General features: G+C 39.3%; 1 protein-coding gene across 5 annotated transcripts in view; it reads right to left on the bottom strand.

Moving 5' to 3' along the window:
• The window catches only part of ATP10D (ATPase phospholipid transporting 10D (putative)), a 58,995-nt gene that overhangs the window by 27,445 nt on the left and 10,044 nt on the right, over window positions 1-21,506 (bottom strand). For 3 of the 5 annotated variants that reach the window (XM_075025271.1, XM_075025297.1, XM_075025280.1), the window contains exons 2-9: window positions 18,063-18,368; window positions 17,084-17,278; window positions 9,175-9,379; window positions 5,122-5,207; window positions 3,928-4,034; window positions 3,056-3,187; window positions 2,094-2,221; window positions 1,695-1,947 (exon numbers count right to left, since the gene is read on the bottom strand). In XM_075025271.1, coding sequence (XP_074881372.1) covers window positions 1,695-1,947; window positions 2,094-2,221; window positions 3,056-3,187; window positions 3,928-4,034; window positions 5,122-5,207; window positions 9,175-9,379; window positions 17,084-17,278; window positions 18,063-18,328 — 1,372 coding nt within the window. In that variant the 5' untranslated portion in view covers window positions 18,329-18,368. The remainder of the gene's footprint in view (window positions 1-1,694; window positions 1,948-2,093; window positions 2,222-3,055; window positions 3,188-3,927; window positions 4,035-5,121; window positions 5,208-9,174; window positions 9,380-17,083; window positions 17,279-18,062; window positions 18,369-21,506) is intronic. The other 2 variants (XM_075025287.1, XM_075025307.1) reach the window with 2 other exon arrangements.

Here is a 21,506-nt window from a genome sequence, read left to right as displayed (position 1 = left end):
CCCTTTATCCTGGACAATACAGATATAAATACAGAAATATATGTACAGGCTTTTGTATGCAAAAAGACTACTATCTTGCACTGCAACTCTTACTATATGTAGCAGAAGCTTTGCAAATAGCAGCTTTATGCAACTGAACAAATGTAAAAGGACTAAAACACAGGACCTCCAACATTTTTCAAACTGATTTTCAGGGCTCACATAATTTCTAGATTTGTTAGGAAGAAGCACATGCTTACCCTCCAGGTAAAAGACAGGGCACAGCAGGAAGTAATTATAAACATAATTAACACACTAATAGTTTTGGAAGATAACTCTAAGTGAACTACTAGCAGAAGCACTGGTAGACATACTTTCCCTGGCACAACGAGACCTGGGTCAGCCACAACTACATCATTTGCACCACTCCTTGGTTTACACTTTGCTGTTGTCATCCTTCCCAGTATAATTATGCAAAGCCAAAGAAACATCTGCGCACCTGCACCATAAAATTTTCAAAATATGTGCAGAAATTACAGTAAAAACAGTTTGTAACCATTTGCTCCTGTGACACAATAAAAGAAGGACTGAACTGATTCATTGCTGTGGCCAGCAGGGTGTGCCTTTTGCTCGCAGTTGTGAGCAGTTCTATCTGGCAGCAAAACCACCAAAATCACAAAGGGGAGATTTAACACACAGCTGTGCTTCACGTGTCCACTTGTTAGCACCTTACCTTTGATGTCATATGGAAAACTTGCATTGCCCATCAGTAAAATAGCAAATGTCTGCAGCCACTAGTACTTACATACAGTAAAGGTAATAAAAAATTTGTAGTTTTATCTATTGAATAAAATAGCTAATTGAATCAAAGACTTCATGACACTCTGCCCAGTTTTCTCTTGTGTCTGGATTTGTATCTTCTCTTGGCTCCCAGAAAGCTTCAGGTAGGCTCTCATGAAACCTATACTGAAAGATGTTACACTATTACACAATGAGGCAGCAACTATTCAGTATCGCTGCTTGTTGACTTTTGGTCTAAAAATAAACAGGTGTGTAAGATATAAGACACAACAGCCATTATTTCTGATGGAGATACTTATCTTTGCAGCCTTAACAGAGACATGTATACACATCTGCTTGACTTGTACCTTAACATTATTGTTAAAGCTCTGACTTCAGCATGTATCTTATTTGGGTTACTGTATCCTCAAGGGCAAAAGTATGTCAAATCGGAGCCTTAAGATACACTACATAAAGGTGGTACACTGCTATGGCAGTCAAAAGGTTGTCTGAACCCTAAAATGCTACGTAAGCATTTGCACTCTAGTTGGGAGAAAAAAAAAAAAGAAAATAAAAAGAGAGAGAGAAAAGACTAGATGAGCAATTTTCCAATGTTCTGGGTTCTGGACATTGCAAAGACAGAAGCAAAACACAGTTGGCATGACTTCTTCCAGAGCAAGTAAAGAATACTTTGTTTGTGGTATCAAATATGTTGGAACTTAACTAGCTGCAAAGATACAGCCTTCAAGTCTCTTAACACACTATATACGAAGGGATCCTAATAATTGGGAAGGATGCATGGCTATTAGTAGGATCAGTCTGAATTCATACCTTCTGTGATTGTGTATTGCCACACAAGTCCACCAGGCCCGTATCAAAACTTTCAGCTTCTCTGAGAAAAATGACCCATTGTGAACACAGGTTTAGTGTCTTACCATTTTCCTCATGGCAATACTCCTGTCCTGCAATGCTGCATCTCCGAAAAACCATCTTATTTTCAGTGAGGGTTCCAGTCTTGTCAGAGAAGATATACTGAATCTGGCCAAGGTCTTCAGCAATATTCAGTGCTCGACACTGAATTGTTGAGTCTGTTTTCTCATGGTAAAAATCAATGTCATTCTGTATTAAATAAATTTGTCCCAATTTGACAATTTCAATTGAAACATAGAGAGAAACTGGGATCAAGACCTACCAAAATAAAACATAGAGATTAAATAAAACCAAACTCTTTGGCCAGTTACAAACATGAAGTAGCTCCACTGAATTTGAAGAGTTACTTCAAGAAAATAAATGAGATCAGAATATGACTCACTTTCAAAGCAGACCAAAGTTACCTGTAATAAAATGATCATCGTCCAGAACATATTGAACCCTGCTAATGCTGGAGGAATCGATTTCCCATCTGGCTCGGGGATGTTAAAAAAAGGTATTTCCGAATATCTACTTAACCAAATTCCATGGCCTTGAAAACAAGAACAAGATAAAGTGAGCCAGTTGTATGTAAACTGTATCACAGTTCAGGGTCATGGTGTTAGCTGTTACACACTGCAGTTCTTTCTAAGCTTTTAAACTACCATTCCATCTCTTGAGTTTTTCCTCAACAGGAACCCCATTAAAATTAATTAAGTATCAATGCACACATGAATAAATACCTTACATGCATTTCTATCAACAGCATATCTATACAGCACATCTCAGAACTAAAGGAATACTAACTACACTTGATAAACACTTTTTTTCCCCCCCCCCAGAAACACCTCTGACAATTAATTGTATTATCCTTGCTCGTCCAGGTTTTAGTTAACCTGTGAACACCATGTCATCATTATTAAGTGTAGTCTGAAGAAGTTTTTTTAAACTTTTAAACACCTTTTTGATTTGTCATAAAAGTTAGCCTGTTTAGATTTACTCAAGCCCACTACTTACTTAATTCCTAAAAAGTTAAGTCCTTACAACTCTAGTCACACTAGGCCTCTCCCCACAATGCTGTACATGCATCTCATGCTACCTGAAAAATCCTAAGAGAAAGTAGGAGTTCTGCAGAGCAATTAGCGAAAGAAAAGAGAAATGAATCAGAGCAACAGGATCCAGACCTAAGAACTCGCATCAGGAATGTACTTCTTGACCACGCTCCGGATTAAACATGACAACATGAACTAAAACCTGGCAGCATCCCCAGCTGCTAGGGATTTACATTTTCCAAGACAGGTTGCTTAAATGATCAGCCCCAAATTATAACACTAAGCATTGTAGGCTGAGAGAGGAAAACAGCAGGAGTCTGCTGATTCTCACTTACCTATTGCACCAGTTAAACACATCAAAATTAGAAGCAGAACACACCAAAGAATATCAGTGTTCACTTTTCTTTCCAATTTACTGCGCTTGTAATGCGGGCCGCTGTTATTCAGCATGGCTTTGGTTTCATGACCTGTAACCAAAACACAAGCTGAAATTCTCCAATAGCAGGCATCAGAACCACAAATGCTTTATACTTCTAAAGCTCTGGGAAATGGGACATTTCTGTTAGCTAATATTTGAACAGAGATTATAAATATGAGCAAACTAACTGCTCCTACAATATATGAATTCTGTCCTAAAGAAAACTGAACAAGCTAAACTAAAATCTGTCATGTACACATTAACTTTTATACTGTCAATAATATTCCTTCTTATAGAAACAATGTTATCCTTGATGTTTTCTATATTATTTCTAGTATTTTCTATAAAATCCTGCACCTGCATTACAACTAGCTGGCTGGATACATCATATCGATTAGTTTAAAAACCTCTGCCCTTTGATATAGAACACTGAAGAACAGCACTAGCTTCAGTTTTGGACCAAAAAAAACTCCTAAGCAAGCCATGCATCTCCATGTCCACTTCAAAACCTGGGTTTACCATCACAACTAACAGATGAGGACAAGGACCTGTTCACATGGAACAGAGCTGACCTCCCCTGAATAATGACACATATCAGTTCTTTACATTGTTAAAACAGAAACAAACTTAATTCAGACATGCATTCTTAACATTTCTAGCTACTGCTGCCTCCTGCTGGATTCAAGCTTTTACTCTCCTAATTCCCCTTTGTACAATACTGTTTCTTAGGGCACACAACTCTTCTCTTGTTTGCAAGGCAATCTGTGAAAGCCAGGGTGGTTCACTAACCTGCATATACCACTATGCCTACAACAGCTTCTGTGTTTCTCACTGTGCATCCTCGGAGTAGTAAGTTCTCCTTGCTGAGGCCCACTCGATCCTTGTTTGAATGCTCGCTGGAAAAAAAGCACATTACTTCAGCTGTAGGACTCCAGAAATTACCAGTCAGGCTTTGCAAAACCATTAGAAAGCAGATTTCCCAAAGAAGCTGCTAGTCACTGACTGCCATTCTGACATTTCCGATTCGACTTTTCAAAAGAATGGCATAACATGCATGCAGATCACCTTTGAAAATCCAGGCATGTAGGCACTGTATTAAAATTTTCTTGTATTTACAAGCCTAGCACTTGCCAGCTGGCACATGAGAAGTAGGCACCGCTATTGAAAAGAGCTCAAGATAAACACTAGAAGTCTGAAAGCCTATGGCTTCTACTTGGAATGCCAACATCAGAAAAAATTCGATCAAAATATGAAACCCAATTTAAATATACTCTGAGCATCATTACTCCTGCGGCATACTTTCAGGGCAGGTAGGCACACTCTTTGTTAAGCTGTTTCCTCAGAGACTAAGATTTATATACATTTATTTTTCTTTTTATATTTCTAATGTGTCAGGGCCCACAGGGAAGCATATAGACATTGTAACTCTCAAAAACTGAAAATCAGTCACCCCATGAAATAGTATTCTGTTTTCCCACAGTCTACAGAAAATCATAAATCTCTAAGAAAAGACACGGATAGGCACATTGGTCAAAAGGAGTTTGATCAAGTCACTGATGGGTACACAAAACAAATCAAAGTAGGAGAGGAAGCCAGTCCTTCCCATTTCCAATTCTGAGCAATGCAGCTTGTTCAATTAGGCCGTGGTCCAGACCAAATACTGTAGATATCACGTTATTAAGAGCAGATTTGAAACAGCTATTTCAAATATGGAATACACAATTGCAAAACAGCCTGAACTAAGATGTTGAAAATATTCAATACAACATAAAAAGCACTAGTGGGCTTTCCCCATTCACAGTCAGCTGCTCAGAAAGCCCTATGAAACTCTATTTTTTGGGCTGCTCTCAGAAATGTAGTGGTGCAAACTGACTTCTATACATAGTGTCATTATTTTTTAAAGCAAACGTTACAAGCTCCTGAAAATTAGTAAGAGCACCAAAGCAAATGACAACAGTTTAAAGTGCCACCAAGCCTACTTACACAAAGCCTTGGAAGCGACTGAGGTCATTGTTAGGACTTTCACACTCTATTCTACTAGAAAATTTTTCTGGATCAATTTCAGAGACCTAAAGCCACAGAAAAAAACAAAATAAAACAAAACAAACCCCAAAAACAGAGAACTCAGACAAAACATGATAGAACTTAAAAACATCATCAATTCATAGGTTCAGGTATTACTATCTAACAATTTAGCTTCAAAACTGTAAGCTGCTGGTGGTGTTGATGGATCTGCTACCCAGTGTAAATCAGATTTACACAGCATGGAAGAACTTCCTAGTAAATATCAAACCCTGGCAAATATCTATTGAATTGCTGGTATTTTGAGAACACTGAAGAGGAGAAAATGGGGGGAAGAGTGACAAAGAAGAAAAAAAAATGCAATAAGAACATCTGAAAAGCAGAGATTTCCCACAGGTTTTTCCATGACAGAAAAAAAAAAAGGCACTATCTTCTGCAAGCAGAATTTCTTCCAAACAGCCATTGTTTCTGATACCATGACCAGGATGCTATCTGTGCTAAAACAAAGAAAGCAGGTAGATGTAATTGAATACATCTTCTACATAATTACAGGTCTCGGAGAAGGCTGCACTCCCACAATTGGATGACTTCACACTGGCAGAATAGTAACTGTGAGGTCAAAACACAATCCTGTAAGTAGTATTTGAAACTCAGAAGACAGAAGACATAATATTATTAACACGTACTTTGTTGACTTGATTAAAAAAAATTTTTTGCTATGTTTTGCTGTACTGATTTGTTGCACTGTATTAACCTCAAGTCAATATGTATTAACCTCAAGTCAATATGAACACAGCCTTAGACAGATAGATACCTTCAGTCTCTTTGTAAATTTAATTAACTATGAAAGACCTCTCCCTCCACTGACCTTTCTCATGTTTATTTGTACAGGAAGTACAACATTTCTGTAAAATGTTAGACAGTATAACTGATTCATGCTTTTCAAGCATTTCACACTGTACAATGATTACACAAAAAAAGAGCACAAAGAGAATAAGAACTACCTCCAAAAGGAAGTACAATAGCCAAAGCAGTTGATTTTTTTTCTTCTACAGCCTGGAAACCGTCTCCAGATATGTATTTCTGGTGAAAGCATCTTATTTTTTATGGACAACTAAACCATTTGACTTGGTCAAACAATTTGTAATAGCAGTGAATGTGTTAGTAGGAGCTTCTTGCAATATACCTTGAAATAACAACCACAGAAACTCGGGTTGTAATGTATAGTGGGCACAGAAGTTACGTCTACACTCTGCCAGTATAAAACAGAGGTGACAAAAACTATGTCCAAAACCAGGTATGTTGATATGGGCAGTCAGATCTTCCTGAACTATAAGTTTGTGGTCTATATTTCTTCATTATAATCTTAACTTTGACAAAGCAAATATTGAGAGTAGAAGATTTTGCACCTTATTTCTTGAGATGCTTTCCTATGTTTCTTGGCACAAAAGAGAAGATTTTCTATGGCAGAATTAAAATTACTTGGCTTTTGTGTAAAGGTCCCTAAAGACAGGGGACAATAAAGATGGGAACTGAGTAAGGTAGCTGGGAGTGATAGTCCCTGCATCACTCTCCCACTGGAATGTGGAAAGAGGCAGCTTCCCAAGGCCATGCCTGCTACTTTGGCTGTACTGTGTTCCAGACAAACTATATGGTTTGATAATATAGCATGGAAATGGAGTAGGTGCATAGCCAAGGTGAAAGAAAAGAGCTGGCAACTCCTTTCATCAACTTTGCTTCTTAGGCTGCCTGGAAGAAAAGGACAGCACTTTCCTCTCCACTAGGTTTGAGGATGCTGCAGCTAGGACTAGATTCAGTCATTGACCACCTAGGCTGAGAAAGAACTGATGAGCGCAGTCCTGTGGCCTCTCTTATAATGTGACAGAAAACATTCACTGCTCACAGTAACTTAGTGCTATTGGCATATTAGCTTCTCCACCTCAGTGAACCTGCGCTTGGTTCAGCTAACCATGAGATGTGGGAAAACAGATTAATCCCTTCTTAAAGGGAAGCAACATTTGAGTATCTTGAAAGCAGCAGAGCTATATCACTTTGTTCACTAAATAGCTCATTATCCTCAGGGAGCAGGTCCTCAGCTGTTTTGTGTATTTCTCTATGAATGCCAAGATGGTTGGAGACACTGTGTTCTGCGCCTTGTTACCCGCTGTTACCTAAGAAGCCTTGAGTTACTTTCCCAATTTCTTTCCTGTTGTCATTTAAGCATTAAAAAAAAAAAAGCTATTCTAAGTTGCCAAAAAATAAATTAGACTATAAGAGTTTCAGCTCCTGTTTCATGCTTTAATTTTTCCTTGCCTTCTCTTAAAGGAATCCTAAGTGCAAGAACAGGTGCCCCACTGATAACCTTTTTCATTGTGTTTCTACTTGCTCAGTCGCAAAGAAGCGGGACATAACACACCTGCAGATAGGTTAAGTCTTTCTAGTCCTTGTCTTCAGATGTTGTTTAATTTGATGTAGTTTACTGCTGTTCTTCTGAGCTTAAGAAATGGAGAGGTCAGGCAGTCAGCCTCTTATACAGCACTGCCAGTCTTATTCACCCTGAGTTTATAAGGACAAAGCCTCTGGCTGAAACTCAGCTGGCAGGGCACTAAAGGTCTGTGAAGTTGACCATGGCTCTACATTCAGAAACCAGGCAGTCCTGACAAGAAGATCCTACAATGAATGACTTTTTTTTTAAAGTAAGTCTTAAATGGTGAAGGAATTGTCACCTTTTTTGGACAGTATGACTCTTCTCAGCATTTTGGTGCAAGTTTTCTAGAAACAGAGAAAACTGTCTCTTTCTTGAGTGAGACTGAAGTCAGATCTTGGTAACAGGAGCTGGTATAAGATCAGGGCCACCTCAATATGATGTAAGCCTGTAGAACCATTTGAATTTTGCCTTTCATAATGATATGTATATACAGAAAGATCAAACAGTCCTTTCTGCCTTATTGTTTTAAGAATGCATGTGACTGTAAGGGGATAAGAAACAGCTTTGCTCCTGGATATCACATCATGCCTTTGGTATTCCCATACTTGCTAAGTAACAGGGGAGTCTTAATGCACAACAAGGTAATCCTCCTCACTTCCTCACCACTGCTGACAATTCAGAGGCAGGTCAGGTAATTTTATCTCCAGAGGACTGAACAGTCTGTTCTTATGGACAGCACAGAGTCTCCCTGCTGTTGTTATCAGCATGGTGTTTCAGCAGCAGAACTCAGTTTCAGGTGTGCTGCAGAAATGCCAGGAGTCTCTGTTCTTTTGACATCATTTTCTTTGTGCTGGCCTCCAGCATTTTGTCCACTAGGTATAATACTAAATAAAGTTTATTTGTCTGGTATTAAAGCAATGGCAGTCATCTCTTCAGTATCCGAAAAGGCTTTTATGAATTACTTATAAAGCCTTAACCATGTGACTTCCATGGTTGAAAAGCACAGATCTACCTATTTCCCACCACTGCTTGGTACATGTAAACTCTCCGAGACCCAGTGATGCTCAGTCTTGAAAAGGAGAGATGACTCAGTTAATACTTTTCACAGTAGGCTTGTAGCAGAAAAATTGTAAGAGTTCCAAAGGTTTTATAAATCCTTGAAGGACTAGAATTGGAGCTAAAAATACATTTGCAATATGAAAAAAACAGTGAAAGAGAGAAGATGGTATCTGCTCCTCTCTCTAGGTCTTTATACACCACAGAATTCCCTTCTAAAAAACTACAATTTCTTACCCATGACATGATACGCACGATAAATGACTTCTTGACATTTACCTGGATAGTTATTTTTACTGGCTTATATTACTTGAAATAGATCTCTCTTTCTTTGGGTTAAGTGAACGTGCAAAGATTTGCTCAAAAATAACTCAAGCAATGAATTAGAACTATGTTACCTAGCTGTTTTGTTTTCAGATGGGGATTGCTGTGCTATCAAGAATTAGGCAGTCTAGAGGGCTGGGTTGTTTTTTTAGTTGACCATCTGTCATGACAACTTTCTCACACCCCTAGAAATGCACAATTATCACCTGCTCTGAATATCCTCTCACCACCTGCCTCTGCTTTAGATTGGTTTCTCCATCAAGGCCTGCCGTTTCAATGTAACAGATCCCATCCAGGTCACTAGAATATAACAGCACCATGTCAGCAGGAATTATTTCATTACGTGAAAGCCGGATGAAGTCCCCAACATTGACATTTTTCCAGCATTCATCTATGTATTTCTTCTCCTTCCTGAAATACAGATAAAAACAGTAATTTTTATAAATGCATAAACTGAAAGCTTAGACAAACACACTGTAACTAGAAAATTACTCTAATAGTTAATTTATGCTTCCAAGTCTTTAAAATAAACTCTGATGAGATAGTCTATTAGCTTAAGGTGAATATAATTACAAAGAATCAGCTCTGGGGTCCAAGCCCTGTTTTTCTGGGAATTACATTTCAGGCACTCTCCCAGAATTATTTTAGCCCTATTTAAAATTCAGCCCACTTGCTTCTTGTATTTTCATTATTCCAAGAAAACAAACAGTGTTTTCAGATTTCTCTTTGGGTCACCACTTTTTCTTGCAATTATGCAGCCAAGAACAGCGTATCTTTTTCCCTTCTGACAGGGCCTTTCAAAAATGTCTGTCTCCCAAGATGATGAACAACTACCAGTAAGCAAAGAATATTCAGCAACCCCTTCACTGATGCTCTGAATATAAATACTTGGATTTACAGGCTTTTAAAATATGTTTTCCATTAATTTTGAACATAAGGTACCAAGATTCTATAATACCTAGGGAAGTCAATAAAAGCTCAGGCCCATCAGCATTGAGCTGAAATTCTTTATTAATATGAAATATCCAGGCATGACGTATGTAAGTTTGAACTGCTTTCAACTTTCTTTTTATAGCTGCTGTTCTGTCCTCAGATGAGATGAAGAATCTTCCTTTTATGTAATCACAGCAGTTTATTGCAAACACAATCAAGTTTAGAGTCGTGAATAGGATGGATGCACGGTAATAAGCAACAAGGAGTGCTTGATAAGCTAGCACACAGTAGTAGGCTCCTGCAACATGGGTGATGAAACACACCTACAGTTGCTGTTGCAAACACTGCACAGGTCTGGGTGCAGTACATTTTTGCACGAACTATTAATGCCCTCGGTGACTGCCTGGCTTTTCTGCCTTACACAGACTAACCCAAGAGGTATGTTTAAAGAGAGGAGCGTGCGCTCTCCACAGTCTTCTTTTCTCAGTCGTCTAGATTAGGGTATAGTCCAGGCTGTGCTAGGGCTGTCTTCCACGTTCTGCTTCCTTCCCTGCATCTCATTCTAAGCTGGCTGAGAAACAGACTCACACCAGCGAGTTGGGAAGTGCACCTAAGCTTCTACAGTGCAGACATAAGCTAACAAGCTTTACAACATGGCCATTGTGTGTAGACTGGCACTTATCTACTAGCTTTAATCAAAGTGCTAGCTGTGTAAAATGCTTCTGATAAATAGTAAAATAGAAATAGACACTTCTAATGACAAAGAAAATATCAGAAAAATATTCCCTGTATAAAGCTTTGCACCCATACCTTTCAGACCTGCGTTATCTGACAGTCCCCTTTTGAAAATGCTGGTCTACAAACAGAAGGCACAAAGCCCACACAATTAATCAGTGTACTGATGACAATTTCTCTAGTGAAGATAAGGTGGAGGTAGTTATATTGCTTTCAAACTGCAAACAAAGCAAAAACAGGAAGCAACAAAAGCTGACATAAAATTAAACCAATATCAGCCACATCTGCTTTCTCCTTAAGATGCTCATCACTAGTTTTCTACACAGATGGAAAACTGGCACAAAAGCAAGCATGTAAAACTTAATTAAAGCTTGTCATGGTTTAACCCCAGCCAGCAACTAAGCACCACGCAGCCGCTCACTCACTCCCCCCCACCCAGTGGGATGGGGGAGAAAAATCAGGAAAAGAAGTAAAACTCATGGGTTGAGATAAGAACGGTTTAATAGAACAGAAAAGAAGAAACTAATAATGATAATGATAACACTAATACAATGACAACAGCAATATTAAAAGGATTGGAATGTACAAATGATGCGCAGTGCAATTGCTCACCACCCACCGATTGACACCCAGCCAGTCCCTGAGCGGTGATTCCCTGCCCCCACCCCCCCCAGTTCCTAAACCAGACGTGATGTCCCACGGTATGGAATACCCCGTTGGCCAGTTTGGGTCAGGTGCCCTGGCTGTGTCCTGTGCCAGCTTCTTGTGCCCCTCCAGCTTTCTCGCTGGCTGGGCATGAGAAGCTGAAAAATCCTTGACTTTAGTCTAAACACTACTTAGCAACAACCGCAAACATCAGTGTTGTCAACATTCTTTGCATACTGAACTCAAAACATAGCACCTTACCAGCCACTAGGAAGACAATTAACTCTATCCCAGCTGAAACCAGGACAAAGCTACAGCCAGGCCTATCACAAGATGGATGGATTCAAACAACACTGCAGGAATTAACTTTTCATACCAGTATATTTCCTTGAAAATAAAAAAGTAAAGAGTTGAAGGAAAAATTTCTGAACTAAATTGACAAAAAACAACCTAATAATAGACGTAAACAGGAAAAGGGAAGGAAGATTTCCTGAAACAGGATGTGACTCTCAGCTACTGAAGGTATGACTTAAGCTTTGATAACTGCAAAGGTGCTGACAAAGTAAATCTATTCAGGAGATTAAGCAAGCTGAAAACTAGTGATTTTTTTTTGTTTGTTTAGAACTACACCCTCAGGTATTGAAAACTGCATCAGCATAACTTTTTGTGTAGGCCAATTTACCCTGCTATGAAGGCCAAGTGAGTCCATTTAGGGTACAACACCAACCGGAGCAGAATGCCCTATCGCTCCACAATGGCACCCTTTTACATCACCCTCCAAACAGGATGGAAAGGATATGAGAACCCAGAAGGGAGGTGGGAGAAAATTACCTCCACAGCCAACTTGAATCTAGAAGAGTTAGAGAAAGGATGGAAACAGAAAGGTAAGCAAGACAAAATAAGCTCATGAACAAAGCAAGCAATGGCATCACTAACGAAGTAAGAGAAAAATATCACGTCAAAAGTTGTCAATTTTTGCCACTGACTTCTACAGGAATTTTTCAAAGCAAACTGGAGCTTGCAAAACCATGGAAGTATTGGGAAATTAAAGATTTTGCAACAAAGCAACCCTTTGATTTACCCTGGAAGTAACTATTTACTAAAGATTAAAAAAAGAAGAAAAATGCTGGTACTCTCACATCTCTCTATTTTTTCTAACTACCACGTATTTAATGAAAAACTATGAAAACCTATTTGTCTGTGCTGCCAGTGTTAAGATCAGCCTTCAGGAGATAGCAAATATCATAGAATCATACAAACATTTAGGTTGGAAAGGACCTTTAAGATCATCGAGTCCAACCATAAACCTGACACTACCAAGTCCACCACTAAACCATGTCCCTAAGAACCACATCTACATGTCTTTTAAATACCTCCAGGGATGGTGACTCAACCATTTCCCTGGGCAGCCTGTTTCAATGCTTGACAACCCTTTCAGTAAAGAAATTTTTCCTAATGTCCAATCTAAACCTCGCCTGGCACAATTTGAGGCCTTTTCCTCTTGTCCTACTGCTTGTTACTTGGGTAAAGAGACCAGCACCCACCTCACTACAACCTCCTTTCAGATGGTTATAGAGAGCGATAAGGTCTCCCCTCAGCCTCCTTTTCTCCAGACTAAACAGCCCCAGCTCCCTCAGCCGCTCCTCATAAGACTTGTTCTCTAGACCCTTCACCGGCTTCGTTGCCCTTCTCCGGACACGCTCCAGCACCTCCATGTCTTTCCTGTAGTGAGGGGCCCAAAACTGAACACAGCACTCCAGGTGCGGCCTCACCAGTGCCCAGTACAGGGGAACAACCACCTCCCTGCTCCTGCTGGCCACACTATTTCTGATACAGGCCAGGATGCCGTTGGCCTTCTTGGCCACCTGGGCACACTGCTGGCTCATATTCAGCCGGCTGTTGACCAACACCCCCAGGTCTTTTTCCACCGGGCAGCTTTCCAGCCACTCTTCCCCAAGCCTGTAGCATTGCATGGGGTTGTTATGACCCAAGTGCAGGACCTGGCAATTAGCTTTTTTGAATCTCATACAGTTGGCCTTGGCCCATCAATCCAGCCTGTCCAGATCCCTCTGTAGAGCCTTCCTACCCTCAAGCAGATCAACACTCCTGCCCAACTTGGGGTCAGTTGCAAACTCACTGAGGGTGCACTTGATTCCCTTGTCCAGATCATTGATGAAGATATTAAACAGAACTGGCCCCAATACTGAGCCCTGGGGAACACCACTTGTGACAGGCCACCAACTGGATTTCACTGCATTCACCACAATTCTTTGAGCCCAGCCATACAGCCAGTTTTTTACCCAGCAGAGTACACCCTCCCAAGCCATATTTCTCTTTTAAATCACTACCTATTTAATAAACGTGGGACTGAAAGTGTATGATGCTTCTTTTTTCTTGATGCACCTGGACAAGTCCCACTTTCTTTTTGCCAGGCTGGAGTCTGGGAGAGGAAAGGAAAGCCAAAGGTAAGGAAGAATCTTGTAGAAAGGATTATTCTTTTCAGACCTCAATTCCATAAAGAAAAACTGGATATGAAATTATATCTGAATTTCAAATATATACAATGATTTGCATAAGCATGCATTTATAAAGAACAGTAATTATAACACATCTAGATGCAAGGCTTGGAATGAAACAAATATATTTGAGAGGTCTGCAGAAGAGGGAAGAGAAGAAAAATATATCAGCCAGCAAAGTTACCCATCCTGCTGCTGATGCAGGATGGATCATGTGCATATTCTTTACCCAATTCAGCAGAAAGTCAGACAAAAAGTTTAACTGTCTTTAGTAGTAGGTCAGTGGGGGCATAAATGGATTTTTCCATCATAATCACCTCATCACAGATCTAGACTGAAATGACACCAACAACATGATTTTAACAGATGCTCAAACAGAAGTGCCTTCATACTTTGTGATTCATGGCTATTTAAATAAGATCCTACTACTTTAAAATGGTAACTTGCTCAAAAGGCACAAGGACTTGATAACTAAGTATTAACATCATAGCAACGAATTATGAAATACAAAACATTAAGACATTTTATCATTTATTGATTATGTTTTATCACAAGGGAGGGATGACACAGAAAAAAACTCCCCAAACATTTTAAGCAACATTATTTTATTTTATCATGTTTTCAAGACAGAAATAAGCCTTCCTGGAAAAATCAGCTTCAGGCTCTGTGTATTTAAGGCCAAATACAATAACTCTGATCTATCAAATGGATACATTCCAGAACTCCAAAAAGTAGCAGGCTGAAAACTCTGAAACTATGGATGTCATACATTTGCTATAAGCAAGAGCAAATGGTGGGGGAGGGGGTGGGAGTGGGGGCAAAATCAGATTTGTCAAAAAAAGCACAGGAACTAGCATCTAGTTGCTCAGATAGATTTATGAAGGCACGGAGACTGGCACATTTTGTCATGGACAACAGAGCACCATGAAACTAGTTTCTGTTATGAACACTGTATAAATGCAAACCTCACAAGAGTTCCTGAAAATGCTTCATGCATATTATCTTCAGATACAAACAGGTGGCCTACCATCTTTCAAGCATGACAACTATTGCTTTGTTACTTTGAGATACCAAGAAAAGCCATTATATCGGGCAGTTGTCTCAGTAGCCAAGTAGGTATCAATATCTGACGTGTAAGTAAAATTATACAGATGGCATGCACAACTTCTCCAGATGAACAAATGCACAGTAAGAAAATAACTGGAAATTGTATTCAACATTAGCTAGTTCTTCATCATGTTTACAATTGATACGACTGTGCTTGATTAAATGCATGCACTGGAAGAATCATTACAATTTCTAAGGGATTCTTGTTAAACCAGAAATTACAAATCCTAATGTGAGATTAATGGAAGTTTAAGACAAATCAGCTCACACGTAGTGAACAATCATTTTTGTACCAGTAAGACTTAATTCTCCTGAACCATGCCTCCAAGCTTATTTTTAAAATCAGATTACACTATGTAAAATAATTCATGATAAAGAAACTTAGGGGGAAAAAAAAGTTACAAAAACTAAATACTTATAGGTACAAAAAGGAATTCTTACACATGACTAATATGGCCACTGATTGTTACACATTTTTGGTGACAGGGAAGGAATCAAGCCAGAAAAGAAAACAAGTTCAGAAATTAATGCTGCTTCATTGACATTGGTATGAGACTGCAAGTAAAACAGAGTTTTCAGGAATATGGGTATTGAATGCTTCAGCTTTCTGGCAATGAATTCTTTCAGGGTACATGACAATTTATAGCAGAAATAACCCTGCTTCTCCCTTAAGCCTTCTCTGCAGACATGAAAAAGAAAGAAAAGGTTTATCTTCTCTAATAGCCCAATTACTTACTTGTTTCAAGCTCAAATTTTTTATAGGTTCAATACAAAGTTTCTGGGAAAGCTGCTATATATATTCATGTTTGCAGAACAAAAAGCTGTTTGTTTTTCCTTTGATGATACAAAATGATAGTCCAGACTTTTTCTATGGTTATGAGCTAGCTCTGAAAATACCAATATAGAATGGTAAATGCCAGAAAGCTGGATATTACATCTTCTGAGTAATATCACAATATATTTAGTGGTTATGTAGTACCAGATTGCCAACCTGCTGCATGGGCTGATTAAGGTCATGTCTACAGTACAGAGTTTAGGGTTTGGCATAACCAGCTAGCATATTAAGATTTTAGAAATGTTTATTTTTGGTGTATTGCCTTCACTAGGAAAAGGTGTGTCTTTAATGAAAAGAGGGAGCTTTAAATGTGGTTTAGTATTACAGCAACTACCGTATGTTACTGCTCAGACCTTACTGAATTTGTTAAGATGTCTAACTGCCAATCAATCCTCTCCTACAAGTGCTAGTTATGATGGCTACTACAACACATGAAAAGTGACATTTTTCAAAATACTTGTTTCCCTGCATAACCACAGATCATGCAAGAAAGCAAAAGGGTTCACAATACTTCCTTTATCTTTGTATTTTACAGGCTTTGAATGAGTGTCAGAAGATCCTTTTGTGACAGGTAAAAAAGAAAAATTATGTGGGCACCACTGCTATGCACTAAAAGAAGTTTTTTGCCAGTTAATTTAGAATATGATCAGTTTGCCTTCCTGTCTTCTTATTATCCCTGCATAATAACTGCCTGTCAGCAAACCTCTCACTACTAGCACGCTCCACTCCAGACCTGCACCTACACACAGTCTGTAATACTGCAGTCCTGCACTGTGGAACAGATGCTAACATTTGTACCAAACTATGATGCACTCAAACAGAAAATGATCTCATTCTGTTTGGGGAAATGTTATTACATTATGAGTACATCCTGATACCATTAGTGAGCTGTACCAATATTGTGGTAAATTAGCAACCCTTGAATTTCCATGATACTTACAGTGATTTTAGAAGAAATAAAAATACATCTTTCAAAATAAATGCTATGTATGACAATGCTTAACTAGTCAAACTACCTTGGTTAATACAGTACAAACTCATGCATGAACACTCTTGCCTCAACCAAAGAATAATCTTTTTCAGCAAATTTTATACTAATTTGATATCCATTTAGCAAAACTGGTGAGCAAGACTCACCTGGACTAGTCCCTGAGCAACCTGATCTAATTAGACTTGCTTTGAGCAGGGGGTTGGACTAGATGACCTCCAGAGGTTCCTTCCAACATAAATTATTTTATGATCTCTAGGTATCCAGAAAGTAAACCAAAAGATTTATCAACAACTTTTTCATATATACTCATAATCAAATAATAACAATAAACCGGAAAGACTGTTCTGTCTTACCTGCTATATACTTTGGTTAGTAAGTTGTTTATCTGTTTATCCATTTTGTATTTTGAGTAATCTTCCAGACCATCTTTCACTGCAATAATTGTCAGAACCACTACTAGAGGTAGCATTGTAATTTCTTTTTGGAAGGCTTCCACCAGAGGAACCCAATTGAGGACAACTAGAAATAGGAAATACAAATTGGCAACTCTGAAACAAAGAGAAAACATAGGAGTTAGCTGTGCTAGCAGACAGTCATCCTTATTCCCCCACTGCATGCTATATAGACACTTAAGTTAGCAGTAATTTATCTTTTCTTCACCCCCAACTGCAATTTAAAAACTAAGTATCGAGAACTCTGTTTTCTCTCTCCAGTCAATAGATTACTTAGCTGCACAGTTGCTTAATATGCATGATCAGAAGATGCAGAAACCAAGAATTTTCCTGTATTTTCAAAACTGTCCTCCAGGCATATGTCTTCTAGTGAGGCTTTGGTGAACTTGCACTTTCTCAAATTGCCAGGTCTTTTAAACTTAATTTTATCACCTCCTGGGTGACATGACGTTTTTAAAAGGGACCCATCCTACAACCTCCCTGCATAACTTTACAAATCAGCAGTCCTCCAAGCAGAAGGAGGATAAAAATAAATTGGCAACAGAGGAAGAAATGAGGGAAGAGGAGAAACACATTTGCAGAAAATTAGATTAAAATCCTACTGCAGATTGCTGCGTGGCAGTGCTCCACAAGTAAAGAATATTTCAGTAATCCGAAGAACAGAGTTAGTGGAAATTACATCATTACTATGGATAAAAGGATAGCCCTATGCTGATGATACTCAAGAGACTATGGCCAAATAACAGAGATCTTTTCAAAAGTGACAAGCAGGTCAGGAGGAAGAATAATTTTTTAATACCCATCTATATAGTTACACACACATTTAAATAAAAGGATTCCACTTCAGAAGAGTTACCACAATCAAAAAGGAGTTCATTACCTGTGAAATTGTTCAAATAAGTTCCGTGGTAAAAAATTCAATAAAGTATACTTAGTAGTCCGTATTTTGTTGTTCATGTACAGTTTTGATACTTTTTCATACTCTTCCTTAAAATGTCCCAAACAGGGTATCACTGTCCTATGTTTGCCAGTAGTTTTTGATGACTGATAGCACTTGTTACTTGAGTTGCTGCTGCTACCTTCTCTGCCCTCTGTAGATATCAGTCGCTGCCAACGGTATCGGGCCCAGCGGATGGGATCTGCCATTGCACCCAAAACGCTTTATAGTCCAAGGAGCGTTCTCTATCTAGAAACACATTAAAACACAACAAGTTAAATAATAATTCTGTAAAGGCTTTTCAACTAAAAAGTCACAGTTACAGTTTTGAATAAGCCTAGGAAAAAAGTCACTTCCATGTTTTGATTTAAAAAAGCCCAACAGAAAGTAATAGTTATCTTTATTATGAGTTATGTGAGGTCTGGAACCCCTGCTTCAAAGGTTGAATTTACCAGAATTTCATCTACCCTTTCAGGATCCTAGAGTTTGATTACTCTGTTTAAAATGCACAGTATTTTTGTAATAGCACCTTTTGTGTGGCTCAACCCCAGCCAGCAACTAAGCACCACACAGCTGCTCGCTCACTCCTCCCAGCTCCCAGTGGGATGGGGAAGAGAAGTAAAACTCATGGGTTGAGATAAGAATGGTTTAATAACTAAAGTAAAAGAAAATACAACAACAACAGGAATATAACAAAAAAAGAGAGATAAATAGAACCCAAGAAAATACAAGTGATGCACAATGCAATTGCTCATCACCCACTGACCAATGCCCAAGCAGCAATCTGCCCCTCCTGGCCAATGCCCCCCAGTTTATATACTGAGCATGATGTTCTATGGTATGGAATAGCCCTTTGGCTAGTTCGGGTCAGCTGTCCTGGCTATGCTCCCTCCCAGCTTATTGTACACCTGCTTGCTGGCAGAGCATGGGAAACTAAAAAATCCTTAACTTAGGATAAGCACTACTTCACAACAACTAAAACATCGGTGTGTAATCAGCATTATTCTCACACTAAATCCAAACCACGCTGTACCAGCTACTACGAAGAAAACTCTATCCCAGCTTAAACCACGACAGCATGTCATGTAAGCAGCCCACCCACCAGTTTCGCATGCTGCAGTATGGTGAAAAAAGCAGACAAGCTGTTAATTCTGAAGAGAACAGCATTTTGAAAGGAATCCTTATCTCAGACACTGCAGTCCTTGCTCATGGTTCACAACCTTTATTAAATTCAGGAATCAAAAATATAGTAATAGGCATCTGAGTCGCATCTTGACAACACCAAACTATGTGGTGCAGTTGACACACTGGAGGGAAGAGATGCCATCCAGAGGGACTTTGACAGGCTTGAGAGGTGGGCCCCTGCAAACCTCATGAAGTTCAACAAGGCCAAGTGCAAAGTCCTGCACGTGGGTCAGGGCAATCCCAAGCACAAATACAGGCTGGGTGATGAGTGGATTGAGACCAGCCCTGAGGAGAAGGACTTGGGGGTGTTGGTTGATGAGAAGCTCAACATGACCCAGCAATGTGCATTCGCAGCCCAGAAAGCCAACCATATCCTGGGCTGCATCAAAAGAAGTATGAGCAGCAGGTCAAGGGAGGCAATTCTCCCCCTCTCCACTCTCATGAGACCCCACCTGGAGTACTGCATCCAGCTCTGGGGCCCCCAACATAAGAAGGACACAGACCTGTTGGAGCAAGTCCAGAGGAGGGCCACGAAGATGATGAGAGGGCTGGAGCACCTCTCCTATGAAGACAGGCTGAGAGAGTTGGGGTTGTTCAGCCTGGAGAAGAGAAGGCTCTGGGAAGACCTTATTGCAGCCTTCCAGTACCTAAAGGGGGCGTACAAGAAAGATGTAGAGGGACTTTTTACAAGGGCATGTAGATATGGGACATGAGGTAATGCCTTTAAACTGGAAGAGGGTAAATTTAGATTAGATGCAAGGAAGAAAATCTTCACTATAAGGGTGGTGAGGCACTGGCACAGGTTGCCCAGAGAGGTTGTGGATGCCCCATCCCTGAAGTGTTCAAGGTCAGGCTGGATGGGGCTTTGAGCAACCTGGTCTAGCGGAAGGTGTCCCTGCCCATCGCAGGGGGGTTGGAACTAGATGACCTTTAAGGTTCCTTCCAACCCAAACTATTCTATGATTCTATGAGTACAGCCTTAGACACAAAGTGAGAAATGGCCAGTGAAAGGCACTAAGTTGCTATCATGAACAAAAGAACTCTTCCTATTGAATTAGAAACAGGTTTGAGAATTTTTACCAGCTGGTAGAGGATGAATAAACTTCATGCCAACTCTTCTCCTCTATTCACCTTAGCTAAGCTCTAGCAATCTACCCAGGAATTTGTTTTCCAAAAGAAAGCCAAAGTTCATAGAGATAGGTGATACTTTATCAAACCACCCAATGCAGTCAGAAAAGGATTTTTACGCACAAACCATGCTTTAATAGAAGCTCAAAACTTCTGGTTTTTACAGTGAGTTTTTTTACAATTTACGAGGTTTTTTTACAATTAATAGTTGCTACATTTCTTGTACTACTTCTTCCATAGAACAGCTCATCTTATATTTTTTTATAACTTGTGTGAGCCCCAAATCATCAGTACAGCTACTTCTTGCTGCAGATTACTTTGCTTCCATCTGTATCTTACTATCTGCATGAATAATAGCAAAATTTTTTACTAAATCCTCTTCCTAAATTCCACACAAAAGCTGCCTCTAGAACTTGCTGGGTCTTTCTAAATGAAATTTCTTTACTACAGCAGTCATTAAACTAATCCTGATTTTTGCTTTGATCAACTCAGACTTTTATTCATGTGGTATCTTTTTCTCCGCCATTGACAAAAATGCCACTCTGTGCTGCTCAGATTCCTCCAAAATGTTGCTGTAAAAAGTTATTTTCCAAACTATCAATTTGACACCATTGTATCTTCTCTTACATATCTTCCTTGATTTTTCCTTTCTTCTATTACAATTGCAGAAATCTCGAAACATGGGCACAGTGTCCTCAGCAGGTCACCCAGCAATGAGGTAGTATTAATATATGTACATTAACCCACTCTGTTCTTAAAAAGAAGATTCTGCAAACTTCCTAAAAAGCCTGGTCCACTATGTCACTCCCGTTTAGCTAGAAAGCTTTCCCCTAATGTCTAAGTGGTGTCTTACTCTCATCAAATTAAGATGGTACATTTTTGTCCTATCATCACTAGATGTGGATAGTTATTGACTGTTACAATCTTAATGTCTTGGAAGACTGTTACCATGTACGTGAAACTCATGTTCCTATTTAGAAACCATGACCTGCATGTGAAGGGAGAAGAGGAACAAGGAGGGAGAAACAAACCTCTGTATAGCATCTGCTCTCAGCATGCCCCAGCAGTTCCCAC

The sequence above is a fragment of the Buteo buteo genome, chromosome 1 (genome assembly GCF_964188355.1).
Source record: "Buteo buteo chromosome 1, bButBut1.hap1.1, whole genome shotgun sequence".
In the NCBI taxonomy this organism is placed as follows: domain Eukaryota; kingdom Metazoa; phylum Chordata; class Aves; order Accipitriformes; family Accipitridae; genus Buteo; species Buteo buteo.
Note: the sequence above shows the minus strand (reverse complement) of the source record. Positions and strands in the feature narration are given on the sequence as shown.